Below are 22,441 nucleotides of genomic sequence, written 5' to 3'. Positions count from 1 at the left end.
AAAAATGTGAATCTGCTAACCGAGTCCCTGTGATTCTTAGAGCAAAAACTACTTTGTCTAAGATATTGAGGTACTTACATTACATAGCTAACCAATAAAAGTTCTAGATTATGATGATATATTCTAAATTTCGTAATTAGTTTACGAAATGGAACATTAAGTAGAATCAAAATATCATTTACAGTCTAGCTAGATATAGTACGGTTGTTGATGTGTTTCATAAGTGTTTCTCTGTTCTCGTTTTTTTATATAGATTAGACCGTTGGTTTTCCTGTCTGAATGGTTTTACACTTATCATTTAGGGGCCCTTTATAGCTTTCTGTTCGATGTGAGCCAAGGTTCCGTGTTGAAGAACTTACAATAGTGGTTTACATTTACAAATTGTTACTTGGATGGATGACTCGTTGGCACTCATACCTCATCTTCTTATAACTATGAAATGTTAACCGGGCCTACACGTTGCTTTTGGAAACAGTTTCGGTATACTATTTACAATTATATTACTTTCTGTAACAAAAAGCATCGAAGGACATTCATGAGGTATTAAATGAATTTGGCGGGGGAAAAGCTGTAAACTGCAAAATTATCAAGAAAACTTCGGTTATCTCCCATTGCATGGTATTATAGCGATATTATTACTGGTCCAAAACATAATTTCTATACATTTACACTATATTTTTAAATAAATATATCGACTAACTATTAAGAATTAGCATGCACTGTTCATTTGCAGTGCATTTCTACTCCACGAAAAGGGTTTACTTTACAGTCAGTCCTGGTTCATGATAAATTCTCAAAGTTAACCTATCAAATATATTTTTAGTAGGTAAATTTTTACAGGTTGAACATATCATAATTCAGTGATATACTATACCTACGGGGCGCCGAATGGGACTCTTGTGGTTTTGTACTCAAAATTCAATTTTGTACGGACAAAAGTGACTTTTGTTCAACAAAAATAAGTTCAGTTTAACAAAATTTGTATCATACTACAAATTTAAAATTTTGTCATACAAAATTATCTATCAGCGGACAAAAGTCACTTTTGTCATGACAAAATTCATTTTTGTTACACAGACTTGAATTTTGTTACCTAATTTGAAAATTGGGCGACAAAAGTCAATTTTGTATTCAAATTAGTTTAGTTTGGTTTCTGTGAACTAATTTGCATACAAAATCGACTTTTGTTACACAAAATTGACAAAAATGAATTTTGTCTCCACAAAATTGACAAAATTGACTTTTGTCTCAACAAAATTGACAAAATTGAATTTTGTCTCAACAAAATTGACAAAATTGACTTTTGTCTCAACAAAATTGACAAAATTGACAAAATTGACTTTTGTGAGACAAAATTGACTTTTGTCTCAACAAAATTGACAAAATTGACTTTTGTCTCAACAAAATTGACAAAATTGAATTTTGTCTCAACAAAATTGATTTTTGTCTCACGAAAGTCAATTTTGTCTCACGAAAGTCAATTTTGTCGTCACAAAAATGAATTTTGTCGTCACAAAATTGACTTTTGTCTCAACAAAATTGACAAAATTGACTTTTGTCTCAACAAAATTGACAAAATTGACTTTTGTCTAAACAAAATTAACAAAATTTACTTTTGTCTCAACAAAATTAACAAAATTTACTTTTGTTGTCTCGCAAAAATCAATTTTGTCTCACAAAAGTCAATTTTGTCTCACAAAAGTTAATTTTGTCTCACAAAAGTCAATTTTGTCTCACATATGTTTATATTTGCATACCTTTTAGACAAAATTGACTTTTGTCATGACAAATATGAATTTTGTCTACAAAAATGAATTTTGTCATCACAAAATTGAAGTTCTCACAAAACAAGTCTGTAGCTCATAGTTTTGTAAGACAAAAATGATTTTGTTATGACAGAATTGAATTTTGTACAAAACCACAAGAGTCCCATTCGGCGCCCCGTAATACCACCGTGTACAAAGCCACACGCGGGGTGGCGGCTTTGAGGCGAAGAAAAACGAACAAAATAAGTAAAAGTATCATTTCAAGTAGTTACCATCAAATAATGATTAACACGGAAATTGCCGACATAAATAATCATCCTTTTGGGGCTATACACAATTCGGTGCTAGCTGTTTTATGATATTTTGAGTTGCGGTATGAATAGCACGAAAATTCGTGCTTTCTTGTTGATACCAGACGGACTCTGTGACTTCGTTTTAAGATAGGACAGTAAATATGAATTAAATGCATGTAATTAAGTCATAGATTTTCAAACGAATTACTGAGAAAGTATAACATACCATTCTATACTATCAAATTTTCACGTTAATTTGAAGCTAAATGCAGAAAGTGAATAGGATTTTTTATTCTAAATAAACCCAATTGCATAAACATATTTCATATCTGAAAAATTACATCTATTTTATCAGCGATCAAAGCCGGGCTTCAAATTTATTGTGAAACTGCTTATTACAGGTGGCGTGAATCAGACTAGATGTAAATACTAATAAAATCCAATGATCTTTTAGAATACATAGAATCTAAGACTCTTTCATCTTGCAATGGCAGTAAACATTTGACTTTTCTATACTTTATACACAAGTATTCCCCATTCCAAACTAAAAGACAAATTGAAAGAGTTGGTATTGCTTTGTTTCATATATATATATATAAAGAATGGCCAGGGGGGATAAATCCTACTTTGTAAAGGATCACACTGATTCAAGCAAAAAAACTCTGAAACTGACATTATCAAGATGCTTGTTTTCTTGACTGAAAACATATTTGTTACGTTCGGAGGACGTGTTTTTCAACAGACTGTCGGCATTTCAATTGGAACCAATTGTGCCCCTTATCTTGTCGGCTTGTTTCTTTATTAATACGAGGCTGCTTTCATACAGGATCTTCTTAGGATGAAAAATAAGAAGTTAGCAAATATCCTTTAACTTTACTTTCCGCTATATAGATGATGTTCTCTCACTAAATAATCTAAATTTGGTGACTATGTTCAATGCATCTATCCCATCGAACTAGAGATAAAGGGTACAACAGGTACAGTTAAGTCTGTCTCATATCTTGACTTACATCTATAAATTGACAATGAGGGTCGGTTGAAAACAAAACTTTACGACAATTAGGGTGAATTCAGCTTCCCAATTATGAACTTTCCTTTTCTATGTTTCAACATTGCATCAGCGCCTGCATACGGAATATTTATCTCCCAATTGATACGATATTCCCGCGCTTGTATTCCTATCATGATTTCCTTGATAGAGTATTGCTGCTCACAAGGAAGCTATTAAACCAAGAGTTTTCAAATGGTGAAGTTAAAATCATCCCTTCGTAAATTTTACTAACGCCATCACGAGTCGGTTGTCCGTTATGGAATAACCGTTTCACAGATGATATCGGATATGTTTCTTACGTCGTAAATACAATCCCCTTCCCTTTTCATTATTTTCATCTACCGAATTAGACTATTAACCGGGTTTGTAATAACATTAGTAACACGACAGGTGCCGCATGTTGGGCAGGGTCTGCTTACCCTTCCGGAGCACCTGAGATCACCTCCAGTTTTGGTGGGGTTCGTGATGCTCAGTCTTTAGTTTTGTAAGTTGTTTTTGTCTACTATTATTTATCTGTTTGCCTTTTTTATTTTTAGCAATGGCGTTGTAATTTTTTTTTTCGAATTATGAGTTTGTCTGATATCTTTTGCCCCTCTTTTAGCAGATCCCCATTTTTTTCTCAGAAAAAAAAAATTTACTATTTAATGTGAACCGGACTAACCACGAAACCATTTAAAAGACATTTCACCACATATCCTTCGACGAGAAGGAAGACTACTATACTTTCATGATCAATAGCCTCACTTATAACCCCAACATTATTCATTCGTTCATGTTTATCCCAGGACTATAGAAATGTCTTGCAATTTGTGCAATACTTTTTTGTTTGGTGAAGTTTTTCTGTTTTGGGGTTCTTTTGTTTGTATTTCGCATGGCCCGGGGGAGGGGTCTTTTCAATGTGTTATGTTTGCTGTTGGGTTTTTTTTATTCATGGGCTTTTTTTAGGGGGAGGGATAATTTATTCTAATTAGAAGACTTGTACTATTTAGTCCTATTTGGGGAAATTAAAGTTTCAACTGTCAGCCATATAAAAGTAAGAAAACGATGTGTATGCCAATGAGACAATTCTCCACCAGAGACCAAATGACGCAGAAATAAACATCTATAAGAGGTCACCATACGGCCTTCATCAATGAGTAAAACATACCGCATAGTGAGCTATAAAAGGTCCCGAGATGACAAACGAAAAACAATTCAAATGAGAAAACTAGCGGCCTAATTATTAATGTGCAAAACAATAAATTGATTTACCAAACAACAACCAATGAATTAATTACAGGCTTCTGACGTGAGAGAGGCACATACACAATGTGGCTGGGTTAAACATGTTTTCTGACGCCAATTCCTTCTCCTTACATGGTACATGTTTTATAACAGCACTATAGTTTACCAGATTGGACTAAATGGTGCATCAAATAAAATTTTGAAACAGTTTATTTTGTATTACTACACGAAAAAGTATCAACACTATGACATGAACAAAATTTGTTTACACATATACTCTGACCAAATCAATTTGGACGTTGTAAGTACCGTAGTTCTAAAAAGCATTGGAAAATATGTCTATAAATATGAATGATTTACAAACACTTGACTACTGACAGTGCGTAAGAAATATTCACATGACTAGTATCGACCCATACGATTCATTCATTCATCCAATATATAATCACGTGTCTCGTTTTATAATTGCCTTATAAAATCATACATATAAACATTAAAGGAAAGAAAGGCGATTTTTGGTATGTGTTTTTAAATTTTATATCTTATACCAAACAATTATTTAAAATACATGCCTTAAAATGGTCTACGACCTATCTTTTCAAGAAGAAAAATCGTTTCTATGCTGATAGCATGAAAACGATAGCAGTTTAAAAGATAAAACAACAACACTAGAGTTATCTATGATATTTTTTCGTTAGATAATCAAGAGTTCTCATATGTACTGAACTTTACCCAAAGGAACTTACTTTAAAAATAAACCAAATCCGTCCTTCTCTAGATTTTATCACCAGAAATTCTACACAAAAAGCTTGAGATGAAAGGGATGATTTTTCTTTCGTATTGTTATTTTCTTTTTTGGGACGGTGAAACTCGTTCGCTGTAATGCTCGTGTCTGTGGAGACGTTTTGAATTTCAAATAGCGTAAACTATATGTGTTGCTAGCATATTTTCAAGTAAGGGATTAAGCCACTTCAAATTACTTAAAATTTTAACTTTTTTTTTACTAAGATACAAAGACTGCAAATTTAGTTTAAACATAAATATTTATAGTGGATTGGGAAACAAGTTATTGCAACTAATATTAATCCATTTCCACTTTATGGGTGCAAGTGCTGCCTTGTAGCGACATTAGCCTACTCTTTTTCGAAGGTGTCTTTTACGTACAAGAGATGCGGCTCTCTCTTCACACGGGTCAGTTATTTATCGTTCCCTTCCGACGGACTATCATCGTTTCTCAAGACTTTACCCGCAAATGGTGTCAAGGGAGAGCCGAAAATTCAGTCCCTGAATTTTTCACCCCAGAACGGGGATCGAATCAGAAACCTTTGTGCTAGTAGTCCGATTCGCTGACCACTACACCACGGCTCTCCACTAACCCACGGCTCCGCACTACACCACGTCTCTACACTAAATCCATTGGATGTTGGATGTGTACTGATTGACATTTCAGTCTTAGATAGATTATTTGTTTTATAAGTTGTTATTGGTTTCGGCCCCACGGCCCATATGTAAAGTCGATCCGGCCCCAATAAAAAATATATTTATAAGGAATAAAAATAAAGATATTTATCCTGCAATTGAGTGTCCTACTATACAGATACAGCCCTACAGATATCGCTATGCTGTATCTGTATACTATACAGATATCGCTTTAAAGCTCCACCCACTGCCGGACTGAGTATTGTTTGAACCTGTGTGACCTCAGAATGTGTATTCCAGTTGCATTCCAATGACGATGACAATTGTCGATTTCAAAACTTGAATGTGTATGATTGTGTTACAAAACCAACCATGTCAATTTCAGCATGCATGTTTAGTGAATGTCAAGTCTGAAGCGTAGGACAACTCGTACACTTCTGTTTCAAATTTGACAATGCTTTGTTATTTGTTTTTACTGTTGAAATTAGTTGTTATGTTAAAATAGATAATTATTCACCTTGAACGATGTATCATTGTTGACTATTTGAGATTCTTTTTTTGCGAACCCGTCTTCAGCGTAATGTGTGATTTTGATATTTAATTTACTACGCGGGCCTCAAGGGATTACAAATCGAAAATAAATGCTAAATAACGGTTAGTTTTTGTGTCTTTCAAAACACAAACAATATACAGAATTAATTGCAGGATAAAGACAATAACTGTTTAGTGTCTTTAAATATCAGCTGTATTTGTACTCGGCTCGAAACAGGTGTAGTAGCTCGCTAAAAGCTCGCATACACCTTGTTTCCTAGCCTCGTACAAATACAGCTGATATTTAAAGACACTAAACAGTTATTGTCTATATATTAACTGTAATTCATAAATGTTTCTGATTTCTTTTAATTATAATGTAAAAGGTGTACGGTGTACGGTATAAAAAAAAAAGGCCTTTGAAAAATATTTTCTTTAGATGAGCATACAAAAAGGGTTCTGATCTTCTATCTACAATATACTAAAAGTAAAAAAAAATATGAAAGTTTCACCTTAGTGAAAGATAATGATGATGTCGGAATCGTTATATTTTTGTGTTTCGCCAACTTGAAATGTCTTTGATTGTCTATGTAATGAAATAACTCAAGTGATATTTGCATGGATGGCACGACTAACTATTCGATACATGGGTGTAAAATGGCAACTTCATTCCTCTTGTGTTTGTGTTACTTCCACTTTTTATCAAAATGTGGGATCTGCTTATTGATTTGTGCACAACCCGAAGACTAAATCTCCAGCCCCAGGTAGATAAATTGACTTTAAATGCGCAATGCATACTGCTATTACAAAAATTTCATGATACTACAATCAACGGTTCAAGGTACTCAGATTAATTATCTTTAATATATTTTTTCCGGAATGGTTACTATTTTCGCGGAAAAGTAAGGTATTTATTTCCGGAAATGTAGACTTTTTTTTTGCGGAAACGTAGACTTTTTTTTGCGGAAACGTAAAACGCCGACTGTAATCCAATACGTCTTTTATCTTGTGTTATAACAAATAGCTACATACACAACGATACAGGCCGATCCCCAAGCTGATACATACAAATTTTGTTTTTCTTTTTAAAAGTTCTTTAAATTCTCAAATTGAGAAATGTTGTTTGATTTGCCTAGTCCTTTCTATAAAAGAGAAGACAGAATGCGTTTGTTTTTATATCACAATGGCTTTTCCTTGTGTGTTATGGGACCAACATGTGCATTTAGTGTCATTGGTTTGTTATTTTCTTGCAATAAAGAATAATGGATACTCATATTACTTGTTTTTTTTTATCTACACATAACTATTCAAAGTATTGTCAATTTTAAGAAAAAATAAATTGACTATATTCGATATTACAAAAGAAAAACAAGTGTAGCATGTGTTATAGAAGCCTCTGATGTTACCTGAAAAAAATACAATTAATTATTATTATATAAACACCAAACACCAAACAAAAGATCAAACTACAAAGACCTTGTTGATAACGTAACTTTAATTAATCAGGATTTGATTGAATTAAGTGATTACGATTGGCATTACCTTAGTTCACAATCATCAGACAATTATTGAATAAACAAACCAATTATAGACTAATGATTTGGTTAAACAAGACATTAATGATGAGTTAAATTTTTACGGTTCCATTGGACTGTAAATATTTATTTAGCTACTCTGTGTGAGAAGTAAATAAAATAAAAATCGCCATGACATTCAAAGTCAACTTTGAAAATATCTTCACATTTTAAAATATCATTGGAGCTGCTGTACAAATAGACACAATAACTATAGTTCAAAGCCACTAACAACTAATAAAAAAATCATGCATCTAAGACTAAACTAACACTCAGTTTCGTATCGATTTAAAATAGTTCTTTAACTGGTACTTCAATACTTCGTTTACCTGTTGTGATCCATCATCGACACTTTTTGCAAATTCCGTTTATACAGTTCAAATTTGTCACAAATTCCTCCATATAGTGAATATAGTTTATTCATATTTTATTATGGGGCCGGATCGACTTGTGGCCGGATCGACGTGGGCCGGATCGACTTGGGGCCGGATTGACTTGGGGCCGGATCGGTTTGGGGCCGGAACGACCAGATACCTTTGTTCTTACTGTTAGTAACTGCGAGTACTCTCCGATCTGCACTTAGTGTCTTTTTTGATGTTAGGGTTATGGGATGAATATATACCCTGCAACGTCCTGACTGTCTTTATGATGATGTTTTTCTTTGAATCGATCTGATGAGTTAAGCCTTTTTCAACTGATTTTTATAGTTTATTTTTATGTTGTGCTGTTATGTCACAGTTCCAGGTTAAGGGAGGATTTTAGCGCTCACAAACATGATTACCCCGCCACATTCTTTCTGTGCCATTTTCTAGGTTATGAGGCTTAAGGGCAGTGATTTTAGTTGGTTTAAGCCTGTTATATTTGTTTTCCGTAAATGGTTTTGTTATGCATAAGGTCGTTAGTTTTCTCAATTGAATTGTTTTATAATTTTCATGTCGGTGCCTTTTATAGCCTACTATATTGTATGGTTTTTTCTTATTGTCGAAGGCCTTACGGTTGACTATAATTGCTTACATTCACTTCATTTGAACTTTGGAGGATAGTTTTCTCATTGTCAATCATAATATCCCACAGTGTTTAAGAATTAACATTAAATATAGAAAGGAGCCTGCCTAATTTTAGTTAACTATCTATTCAACTTAAACTGTTGTTTTCTTTTTTCTGGGATAATTTTTTGAAATTTATTTTGAGATATGTAGTTTTAAACAAAGTGCTCATTGCATTAATATAATACACAAGAGTTACGTCATACAGAAGATACCAAAGTGAACAAAGTACTCTAAGTTGAAATGAGATCCACAGAATCACGGCAAAATTAAAAACGAAAATCGACAAAAGTACAATCAATAATTATCTACAAAGCAATACATAAAAGGGAGGAGAACTCGAACCACAATAAAAGCGATCGCCAAAGCAGGTGCTCCGGTAGGGTTTTCATATCCCGTTTCTCATGTGGCACCTGTTGTGTTGTTTGTTCACTAGTTTAATTCAGTGACGCCATATCATCTTACAGACGCAATGGCATGTAACAATCTAAATTTGATGTGCTGGAACTGTAGGGGACTTTTTTCTAGTATATCATGTCTCTCCGATTTATTAGCTGAATACAAAGTTAACATTTGTGCTATTTCCGAGCATTGGTTACGTACATACCAGCTTCATGTACTTAACACTATAGATAATAAATTTGTCTCCATAGCAAAAGGTGTGGACATGCATAATCCTGAATCAATGTCATGCAACAGTCGGTGTGGGGTAGCCTTCTTAGTGTCAAAAGACATTGTTTCATTTGTTACTGAAATAGACATTGATAGTGACAGAATCATAGGCATCCAAGTTAACTTACCTAACGTACAAACTTTCATTATTCTATCAATTTATTTACCAGCTACAACTCAACCTCATCAACTGTACCAGTATAATGTTGAACTTTTGCATGAAATTTGTTCTGTATATAAAGATATGGGATCTATCATACTAATGGGCGACTTCAATACAAAGATTCAAGGCCCGCGTTATAAATTTAACCCCGACGAAAGAAGTAGGCTTATGTATTCCTTAATACAAGAGTACGAATTGTTTTCAGTAAATACGCAAATGTTTTGCCATGGACCAGTAACAACGTTTCAATCATACGATAATGGTCCGTCTACTTGTATCGATCATATTCTTATGCCACTATCAGAAATTGGAAAAGTGTCAAATGCAAAAGTTATAGATAGTCAACCTTTTTCAGTATCTGACCATCGACCAATATTATGTTCAATAACAATAGAAAACTCAGTTCTCACTCATACTGAAGGTGAACAATCAACTCGTTCCGTTTCTTGGGATCGTGCACGCAAGTTTGGTTACATAAATGACTATTCGTTCGCATTATCACAACACTTGTGGACGTCCGAATTTCCAAGACACGAAATTAATAAACTGATTATTGAGGATTACTACGATAAGATAGTGTCAGCAATTAAGCAAGCCGAACAAGAGACATTGCCGTACTCTATATTCAAACCTTATCAAAAGCCATATTGGAATAAAAGTCTTACTCATTTGCGCGACATGATGCGTTTGAAAAGAATCGAATGGTTAAACAACTGTAACTGCCATGATTTAAAATGCGATGCGTTCAATCATTACAAGCAGGCCAAAAAGGCTTTTCGTGATGCTCAAAGATCCGCAATTGACGAATATGAAAGTGCTATTGCTCAGAAAATTGAAAATGACATTGACGTTGACCAAAAGTCAATATGGATCATTCTTAATAAGCGGAAACAGAAGCCACACACCTGTACAGCTCTAAAGAAAGATGGCACTTTATTTACGGATAGTAACGATCTAATGAATATATGGTATGACCATTTTCAAAACGTTTTTTCGCAATCTGTGTACAGTGAACCAGACCGTGAAACCTACATATCAGACCGCGTATCAACCATTCGTGAAACAAATAGAACTCTCAACGAGAAGGATGATTTACAATTTAGTTACTCTGATGTCATTAACATTTGTTCGCATTTGAAAAACAACAAGGCGTGTGGCCATGATCGTATCGCATATGAACACATCAAATACGGAGGAAAATTACTCTTGAAACATCTACATCATTTGTTCAACATGATAATACAATGCGGATATATACCTGGTGAGTGGCGAAAAAGCATTATTTTCCTCCTTTTTAAGGGTGGAAAAAAACCTCGCACTGATACTAACTCATATCGTGGGATATCTCTAGTGCCAAGTATCGCTAAAATATTTGAAAAACTGCTTGAGAACGAACTTACAAAATTGAGACCCGATTTTCCGAATCACCAGCAAGTTGCTTATCAAAAACAACTGAGTAGCATGAATGCATCATACAATTTACAAGAAGTTAAATTTCATCACATTGAAAAAGGCGGACCCGTCAAAATCGTTCTATTAGACAGTACTAAGGCGTTTGACACTGTCCCACACGACGGCTTGCGCATCAAATTGTACGAATATGGCATTCCCGCAAAATTATGGTGTCTTCTTGATAATATGTATTCTGATCTCACGAGTGCGGTATTCTCTGGTGGAAAGTTGTCAAATTGGTTCAAGTTGCATCGTGGTGTTAGGCAAGGAAGTGTACTTTCAGCAAAACTGTACTTAATTTTTATCAACGACCTCATTGACAAATTAGAGTCCAGCCAACAAGGTGCTTTTATACATGACCTCAACGCCAGCACGCCTGTTCAAGCTGACGATATTTCAATAATCGCAACTGATCGCCAATCTTCACAAGTTATGGTAAAAATTTGCGAAGAGTACAGCATCCGTTGGAGCTTTTCGTTCTCAGCAGGAAAAAGTCAGCTCTTACATTTTGGTAAACCTACAACTGGAACCGATGTACTTCTATATAATGAACCAATATCGACAGTTAAGATGGCGAAACATTGTGGAATTAATCTGTATACGTGCCTTAAGACGATGGATCGTACAATAGACGTTTGCAGAACACTGCGTGCGACCGTCATATCTTTAATCCGTCTAGGTGTTCATCCAGCTATTTTAAACCCTATTGTTTGTTCAAAATTCGTAAAACAAGTGTGTTATCCGAAGGCGTTGTACGGATGTGAACTATGGGGCAAACTTACTTCTACTGAATGGTTAATGTTGGAAAGAACTCAGCACTACATTTGCAAAAACATTCAAGGTTTACCACGGCGCACACGAAGTGATATGTGCCTTTCGATGATCGGTTGGTTTAGCATTGAAAGTTATGTGGACGAAAAGAAACTTTATTTCCTAGGACGGATATGTAATCTTCCGTGCGAAAGTATATCTTTCCGTATATTAATTCGTAGAGTTAACGACTTTAAATACAACGACGGAAGCTATTCAAATTTGGGATTTACTGTTGATATAATAAACATCTTGAGGAAGTATGAGTTATCATCATATTTTAACGATTTCTGTGAAACCGGACTTTTCCCAACACCTCTAATATGGAAGCGCATTGTCAAAACTGCAGTGGCCGCTTTCGAAATTGTTAATTGGACAAGACGTATTAACATTGATGATGATTTTGTTGCTTTTAAAATGATCAAAAAAGATTATACACCTCACCCTGCATGGACTATAGCATTGAAGCGTCCTAACCTAAGAAAACAAGCACACTTCTTGATTTCTGTCTGCTGTATAGTAAAAGACAATGACAATAGGCAATACATTCTATGTGACAGATGTGGTAAAATGTTTTTAGATCCAATAGTTCATACTATTTCTTCGTGTGACTATCTTGACGAAACACGTGAGAACTTTTGGTGTGAAATTATAAACATCGATCCAATTACTTTTAGTATCTTCCTATCAAACATGTCGGATGAAGAAATATTTTATTATTTACTTTCTTGTAATTCGGACAATTTTCTACTAGAAACCGACCAACTAGAGACATTCCAAGCTATATGCGTTCGATATATCCATAAATTTGGGACTTTACTACAATATTAATATAACTGTAATATCCGCTACTGACAATTTACTCACTTCAACTGATCATGACATTTTCTGATTTAATTTAATTGTTTATTTTGTTCAATTGTTTAATTATTGTGTTTATCATGTTCATTATTTTCACTCTCCTCCTGGAGGCAATAAAGAATATATATATATATATATAGTTTTGGTCGACTGTGACATAGAGATATCATCACGATCAACCAACTCATGATTGGGCTCATAAAACTTCCGAATGATGACTTCGTTTTCACCGTTAGGAATTTTTGGTTTGATAGTTTCCTTGCATGGAAATAATGATAGGAAAAGCAAGCATTTAAAAAATGCAGGTGCTACCTGAATGTTGCCACATAGAACTTTTAAGTTAACAATTGAAAAGCTGCAATTATCTCGTTTATAGTAAAGTTTAGTTCTCAACCGACCGTCATTGTCAATTTCTAAATGTAAGTCAAGATTTATGAGGCACACTTTTCTTTTTTTTTTATTATTATTTCAAGTTCGAAGAGATAGATGAGTCTCAACATAGTCAACAATTTTGAGAAATTTAGTGAGACTTTATCATCTGTGTAGAGAAACGTGTAGTTAATGATACCGGGAATAATAGTAGTTTCTTTTCATTCTTCCTGAAAAGCTATAATTATATAATTCGCCTCATATATGATTTGGGGAACAAGTCAGTTAAAAAAAGAGCGCAGTTTTTTTCCCCACAGGAATACCGATTGCCTGTTGGTAAGCATGTCCTCAAAAGGTAACAAATTTGTTGTCAATAAAACAATCACATTATATTAAATTATATTTCTGCACCTGAAACTACATTTTTGTATATGCTAAATTGGCGGAAATCGAACGAAAACATGTAATAAGTGGCCCCATATAAACTCCATTAAAATTTCAATCCATTTCGTTTAATGGCTCTCTATTTGGGAAATTTCCCCCAACAATCAAGGACCACAACTACGTAACGATAAAAGCGGATGTGACTCAATTCGAGCTTTACTTTGTTTATTGGTCCAAAAGAATCCATATACATTTTAATCAATTCCATGATAAAGTTCTCTATTTATCATCTGTAGAGTAAAATGCGACGGATGGACGTAGACGTATGCATCACTTTTTATTATATAAGTACGTACCCCATAATTCGATGCGGGGGAATACAATATAAGAGGCCGACGTATGGGTACACTCATTGCTAGTTGATATTGCTGACAACCCTTTGTTAAAGAGTAAAGATTTCATGGAAAAGATGGTCAAATATTTTGAAGTTGGTTAAATTGTTTGTGATGTTTCCGTGTATTATGATTAACACATCTTCGTTGTATACCTTATTTCTTGTTAATCAACTTGGCTACTTATGATTTTTAAAAGTTGGTAATGCAATGTAAGCAATAATTGTGTGCATGCTTTTAAATTGACATGTTGTTAAAGTGCAATACATTTTAAGATTTTAAAATGAATCGTTTCCGTCTCCGCTTTAAAAGACACTATATCATAAAATGCATTATAAATATCACAAAAGTGAATACTGGCGTATATGTAAGTAAACATTTGTCTTCATTTTTGCAGTATAAAGGTCGTACTATCCATTATGCAAACTAAACGTAAGACGGCTGCATCGTTTCATTGGCGGAGCCATTTTGGGGGGGGGGGGGGGGGGGGGTGATGGTGCGGTCAGTTGAACCTTCCTTTTTGATTTGTTATTTAAAGAAAATAATATAGGAACGTTTCCATAGTTCTCCAGGGGTTCGAACCAGCCCTTTCAAAATGGTGTTGGATCCGCGTCTGCCCTCCCGGATCAGTAAAAAAAATCCAACTCAGTCTGGTATCATGCGTACCTCTTCCTACATTCGTCAATGTATAAATTGTAGTACAGTATAAAAAAAATAGAAATACACGTTTTAACTAGCATATAACAGAAACTTGTTTACTTTTCAGTTCAAGAAAAGCATAACTTTTTCACCGAAATGAAAATGTAAGCGTTAGTCAGACTGGTGGTCCATTAAAAACCGAGTTAGGGACTGGGTTATTTTGTATAGGCGAGAGGATTTCTCCGTTTTTAATATTCAAATAACATAAGCAAAAGATATCTTTCTAATTATATAATTTTTAACATTAATTGTTCCTGGTGTCAATCGCTTGTGTTTATTACATACACCTGACAAAATGTACCGGTACTTATTGGTAAAAAACGTGTAATGATTTTAAATCTAGCAAATGAAAACAGTGTATTCAGGTGTTAGAAGACACAACATGTGTAAATAAAATAATCAACTAATGACCGAGATGAACTTATTTCCGCCTTCAAAAATGTCACTTACAAGAATATTAGATCATTACAAGTAAATAAGAATTTGGTAGTCTTGTTTTAGCCGAGGGGAAAATCCAGAGAAGTTATTTTGGACGATGGTCACCTTACCCAAGGATAATCTTTAAAAGTCAATGTTTGAAAAGTGGCATGTATTGTTGGATATTAAAATTGGGAGATAGCGAATAGTTTACTATGAGATTATTAATCGAGTACAATTTTTGTTTATATAGGTAGATCAACCATAGGAGGCGTGACCGAATATTCGCTCACAACTATGAAATTTTATCTGTACGAATGAAGGTAAAGAGGACAACTTTTCTTCAAAATGGTCGTGACATGCGGAATAAATAATGGATATGATTCCGAAAAGCCTCTCGATTCTCCGACATTACCACAAGGACATGGGGACATTGCAATGCCTATGGAGACTGCATACTTGGGATCCACGAAAAACCAAAATTCTGAAAATGAGTGTCGAACGGAATATGAAAATGTTGATAATAAACCAATTATTGTTCTGGCAAAATGCAATAAAAATGGGAAAATAGTGTTCAGAAGAATGATGAATTCTAAAAAGATGAAGAAGAAAATAAATAAGATAAAAGTCGTCAAAACGTAAGTATTGCGCAATAATTTGTTATACAACTGCAAAAGTATGACATCCCCAAAAAGCTAAATTTCGGACAGTTATGTCTACAGTCGCAAATCAATGGCAATCTGCATGTTTTTGCACGTTTTGCAATATGTTGATTAATGTCTATTTTACATATTATTGTGAATAAATACTTGTTAACCTTCTAAATACATGTATACAATATTATAAGTGTATTGAATTGATTAATACGGATTTCCGTACTACTATACTTAAACCTGCTTTTCCATTATCATTTTTGAAAAGGTTCTTACATTATAAAACAGGACATGCAATCTTTGTTTTTCCGGTGACGATAGGTCCTGTTCACGATTTTTCAGAAATACATTGTTACATTCAACCAACGATGTCCCATAAGTAAGATTCAACTATTTCCAAGAAGCAACATGGTCACAAAGTAATTGTACTTTCATCACCCTTTATATAAGAATAAACAATGCACAGTATCCTTTTGCCTCTGAGTTGTAGATAATCACGTCCTATCTCATTATTTATAATGAGCAATTCCCCTTTTGCATCTCTCAATAAAAGTATAGATATACAAGTAAGTTTATACTTACAGGAAGGTCCCGAAGGAACACGATAAACTGTGTGCGTCCCCAAACCATAATAGCCCAAAGTATATCTACATAGCTTATTTATAAAGAAATTTCGACTCTTTGTCGCAAAATGACAAGGAATTAAGCCAGAAGTAAGCGAGTCTAATTTTTACCATGCACCCATTACTAGGTATATGGGAATACATGTAAACTATGCTTAAATATATACGACTCAAACTTGTTTGATCCCTGTGATAATAGACTTACAGTGTTTCAATCGTGTTGCTCAACGATATATCAAAATTTAGAACATACAGTGTCTCTTATATTTTTGAGTCATCTTGAATCATGATTCCATATACCTTACGGTCTTTATTGCGACTAAGGTACTAATAACCATAAAAAAGTTAACAAGATAAATATATTTTGACGGAAGTGAATAAAAATTCCACTATAAATTTTTCGACACTAAATCAGGATTTTAATACTCATGCAAACATTATGCAAATTAGAAAAAAGTACAAATATTTTGACTACCTATGTAAATTCGAATCCAGAATATTTTAACCTACAAAAAATCCGTTGTAATATTGACAGATTTGCGGTGAAAGTTAGTTTTATATGCAGTAGTTATGAATATGATTTGACGTGTCTATTCTTTAATTTTAGACCTCAAGATCTTTCGTGTGTAGGCACTGTAGTGAAATTATTGTAGCATGTACTCTTAGTTATTTGTTTTCAAATATACATGTGTCTGACTGTACTATATATAATTTTATCAATAAAATGATTTATGAAATGATCACGGACAACCTTTGAAAAAAAAACCTTATGTCAACATCAAAGTACACAATTCCACAAAATAACCACAACATATCAACGGGGAAGGGATTTGTTTATTGCGTTGACGAATTCCAACACTGGAATCCACTGGTTGTCAGGGATCTACAAGAGTGTATAGTCATAGTTCCACTGTGGTTGGTCGTAAATTAAGGCGTATATAGTAGAAAAACAAAGGATATGGGGTATCCATCCTCGACACAAAATCAGAACATACATGTAGCAAAAACAAAAGCAAAGAATAAGCACTTTCGTTACATGTATAAAAACCTAAATCTATATGCGATCTTCTTTTGTTTCACGATGGCCGAGGCGTGTTCATAGCGTTATTTAATAGACGGTAGAGAAGACTATAGCATTTTGGAATTGTTAAATAATCCTCACGATAAACGTATGCTATCTTCAAATATCAGGACCATGCATTATAGCATATTCGTAGAGGTTAAATGGGACAGACCCTTTTGTGCGCATCTATCAGAATAAGATGGATAGTCAGAAATATACCTGTTAGACAAGATAAGCTTCTACTTGATATGCTGGAGAAAACATTCAATATGAATTTCCAGTTGCTTAAGAAATTCCAGGGTTACGATGTTTTCGTATATATCAAACACTAGTTTGATCAAATCATTGCAAAACACAGGAGTGGATCCTGAAACAAAAAAACCCCAAGAAAGCTTTTCCTGGAATTCAATAAGAGAAACGATGGGATTCAGACGTTTTTCAGTGGTTATACAAGTTTTGAATGACTACATTAAGATGGTTAAGACCCTTTATCCAAATCCCTCACGGCATAGAACAGGGGAAATATGTGATCAAAATACATGATTTAAGATATAACTTGGTAATTTATTTTTTCCGTTAATAGGTCATTTAAAATCTAACATTAACTGAAATGTAAATAAAAATAAGGAGCAACCAAATTATTTTTAAACCAAATGCACGTTTCTAATACGAAAGGTCAACATTCGGAACAATTTATTGAAAAAAGAGCAATTGCGTTTTAAAAGAAGTTTCTAGTGTGTCAATACGTGTGTCCTCGGTATCTAATTTAGTGCCCACGACCTCTATAATTCTATGTAACTTTGCTTCGAGTCACAGCCTGATTTTCAATATTGTGATGATAACATGAACAAGGTATATAGAGACGTAGATATGCCACCTTAAAATAACTTGGCGTTCAAATGATAAGAATATGAAAAGATATACCCATTACATACCATGTCTGTCTGATAGACAGAATAAGTCAATGTCACATGGGAAAAGTAAGTTATTGGGATCTTTTGATAGAAGACTCAGTGACAAATTATCCCACCCTACGTCACCTCCATCTCAATACCCGTATTTTCCCCAAAAATAAATCTCTGTTCTTTGTTACGAAGTACAACTTAAACGCACAAAGCATGCAATGGAAACTTCTGAAAAATTCTTTGAATACCTTTTATTCTTTTTAAGGAGAGTTTGCATTTAAGGGGTCTCCTCGTCTCTCGTATATAAATGTATTTAGTTTTTCCTTTTAATTTCACAGTAAACACGGTAATTTCAATTCGATATATTTTAAATAATCTTCAGACTTTTTTTCACATTCCTGAAAATTCTGACCGGATAAAATTATCCAATCATTTGTAAATCAGATTTTTGTAAATGTTTTTTTTTTCTAAATATGGTCAAAAAGTTAAACTATGCAGAAGTGGCAACCATTTCACCTAGTGTGTAAATGGGATTATCTCAATTCCAACCAAATCTGTTTGGTACTTATTTTATAAAAAATATCGCTTTTATTTAGATTCACATGTAATATTGTTTCCAGATTGCCACCAATCGACACAACCATGTGCAATCATCGAACCACTGAACAATTTCTGCAATATACTTTATTTTGTGACAATGACCGTCATGCATGTTTCAAACGAGTCACTATCTTTGATCAGTTTAAATTTGAGACAAAATATACTACAGTATGTATACTCATCACTATGTAAATGTATTGTATTGCAATATTTATTCTAACCGGATTTTTCCAATTTTGTATACCAGTTTTACCCTAATCAGCATTTCTCTGTATTATCAATATTTTGTTATCATATAATTATTTTAATTACGTTAATGTAATGTAGGGTTTTATTACGGCCACATTCATCAACACCAATCCTATCAAATGTATGGGTTCCACAAAGTTTTGTAACTAGAGGCTGATAACTGGATATTTCAATTCAACTTTGTTTATAATATTTATTATTTTCAATTGATTTTCTCATTTGTTACTTTCCATTTTTGTGGAACAACATATTAGAAGCTCATTATTATGTGATTCAAGAATGTATATCTCCTATAGTTGACACGATGTTTCAGGAATTGTTTTAACTATCATGATTTTCTTGATTGAAAATAGCTGCTGAAAATGAACCAAGGGGTATTAACGGTAAAATTGCAGTCATCTCTTCAAAAATTCCAAACGCCATCATAACATATGTGTCGCAGATGGCTACGACAATGTAATCCTTGTTTAAGTAACAATCTAGTCCTCCGTTCCCTCCATTGTGATATTTTCCAACGTGAATTATACTACGGAATTTACTGACAATTACCACTTGATGGTGCCATTGTTAATACTGGAGGTGACCTGCAGACCCTTTAGGGGCATTTATAGAATCCAAGGAATGCATGGTACCTATTAAAAAAACTTTCCGTACAAATACGTCTTAGATAAAATACACGACGAACATGAATGAGACATTAACAGCGACGACAGTTATATACCTAGAAGTCAAGTTTCAGTATTCAAAAAGATACAATTGTCTATACTATATGACAAGCTATTGTTCGTCTAGATATAAAAAAAAAGTAGTGGGTTTTAACAGACTATCAAAGATCAGCCAACGTCCATATCAGAAGAAAAGAAATGTGAGCAAGATACAACTATTGTTGTTCTTTGCTTGTCTCTATATTTTGACTTACTGAAGTACTCAATAAATCTTGTAAATGTTTTTCTCGCCAGAAACATAGGGATTACAATCCGGCGGTGGCGTAAATTATTTGTAAATACCTGTATATTTCACAGGGTGATGACCTGGGTGCCTCATACTTTGTATATACTTGATACTTTATACTAGTATTACGCAGTTTCTGTATGCTTGCTCTAATTTGATTGTAAAAGAAGCACGCTCGTGCGAGTGCATTCGACTCCAATCTTAATTGACATAATTGGAAGTTTTTCTATCGAAGGTCGGTGGTTTTTTCTAGGCACTCTGGCTTCCTCCACCAATAAAAACTAACCGCTACGAAATAACCAAACGGCGGTGCTTAAAAAAAATCAAAAATTCAAATCCAAATTACTCGTGGTTATTCCGTTGGCTTACAGTTTATGTTGTGTCGGTATGCGAGTGTTTGCCGTTACGTCTCGTATGACAAATTCAGAATTATATGTCATGAATTTGGAGTATCGGTAGGTATTTAATATAAGGTGCTTTATTACCCTTAGATAGTTACGGTGCATATTGCAAAGTTATATGGAATTGTGTGATCCGTATGGTATTATATAAGGGTCAATTATAGTTTATAGCAGGACTAAAATGCCCTGTGTTTTTTTATTAGACTCTCTGCGTTTTCGTGCGTAACATATATATATATATGGAAACCAGTCTAATGTTGATGACCTTATTTTGACCTCTAGATGTCTATTCGTGTCGGTGGATTTCTGTCTCATTGACTTAAACGTCAAATGTACTAGTTCACACTGTTTCCAAATGTTCTCCAGTTTGGCCTAGTTGTTTCAACAGAGATGCGGGGGACTAGCAAAGAGATAACAATAGCTTAAACTGTGCTTTTAGGTTAAGTGGACTAAAAGAAGATAAAGATGATCATATTAACAAACAGAACATGTACATTACTTAATAGTTATATATCCCATATCTTACTAATCTATTTGATAAAAATATTTATCGCATATTTGTGCTCAGTCATTTATTCGATAGAGGCGATTTTGGGGGGAAATAATTAAAATTACGTATACAAACAAACTTTGTGCTTTATTTGGCCTATTAAATTTTTTATTCATGCGTTATTGACAAGCCTTTTGTTGACTAAACGCGTGTTTGACATACAAATAAGCCTTATATCTATGATGTGTGTGTTTGCAACACATGATTTTGGATGGTGTTTTGATAATTATAGTTTTGTTTAGAGGGGAGGGAATCCTTCTCAACATTGTGCTAACGACATCTTTAGAACATAAACAAAATTCCATAGCATTTTTGTATATCTGCTGGTATTGTCTAAACAAAATGTTTTTGTTTTGCAGTGTTCTGACGAAGCAACGTGTTCATGTCAAAAGAAGGTGAAAATAACATACTATAAATTATACCTCGCGATCCTCTGTTCACGCTTTCACCAACACAAACCTTAAACATACAAATGTATTGACTGAATATGCGCACATGATTTTAATTCCTTTATATTTAAATGGTTGCACGTCCCTTTTAAGGGTTAGTCACAGTTCAAATATTAATTGCATTAACATAGATATTTTTTCTGACTATGCATTTTCATAGTTTACCGGCAAACACATTTATTGTTAAATCATAAATATAAACGGATATCTTTTAAAAGCATGTTTATACAATTTCATAATCGACAATTTGTAGAAGCCGGAACCTTTGATGATTTCTAAATGGAGATAGTTTTAAGGGTCACCTCTGATAAACACAATCAAGGTAAATGTAAGTGTATATGAGAATAAATAAATTTGGTGTATTTACTGTCTTCTGATTGGTTAAAATTATAAGTTTTATTCTCAATGTTGTCAATTTTTATGGCGACACGCCCACTCTGACGTTGTGTATTCATACGCCAAAATGTGTGTACGTTGTTATTGGTAATATAAATAATATAAAAAGTTCTTTGAGCTTTATTTTTGATAGAAATTTATTTATAATGAATGGCAATAATTTATTTTGAATTTATTGAACCATAAAATTAATTTTTGACTCTTCACATTTTACATAGTATCTGTCATTTCAGATATTGGGGATCTTAGGTTCTAGTATCTGTCATTTCAAATGTTGGGTATCTTAGGTTCTAGTATCTGTCATTTCAGATGTAGGGAATCGTAGGTTCTAGTGTCTGTCATTTCAGATGTAGGGAATTTTAGGTTCTAGTATCTGTCATTTCAGATGTAGGGAATCTTAGGGTTTAGTACCTTGCATTTCAGATGTAGGGAATCTCATGTTTTAGTATCTGTCATTTCAGATGTAGGGGATCTTAAG

General features: G+C 33.8%; 1 protein-coding gene across 2 annotated transcripts in view; it reads left to right on the top strand.

The window, feature by feature from the left end:
• The first annotated feature begins 4,785 nt into the window (after positions 1-4,785).
• Positions 4,786-22,441, top strand: part of LOC139510762 (microphthalmia-associated transcription factor-like) — a 62,724-nt gene continuing 45,068 nt past the window's right edge. Inside the window, exons 1-2 of one of the 2 annotated variants that reach the window (XM_071297292.1) lie at positions 4,786-4,852; positions 15,377-15,761. In XM_071297292.1, the coding sequence (XP_071153393.1) occupies positions 15,472-15,761 (290 nt within the window). In that variant the 5' untranslated portion in view covers positions 4,786-4,852; positions 15,377-15,471. Of the gene's footprint in view, positions 4,853-14,269; positions 14,375-15,376; positions 15,762-22,441 lie in introns of those variants that run through there. The other variant, XM_071297297.1, reaches the window with a different exon arrangement.

The sequence above is a fragment of the Mytilus edulis genome, chromosome 1 (assembly GCF_963676685.1).
Source record: "Mytilus edulis chromosome 1, xbMytEdul2.2, whole genome shotgun sequence".
Taxonomy (NCBI): domain Eukaryota; kingdom Metazoa; phylum Mollusca; class Bivalvia; order Mytilida; family Mytilidae; genus Mytilus; species Mytilus edulis.
This window is presented reverse-complemented; position numbering and strand designations above follow the sequence as displayed.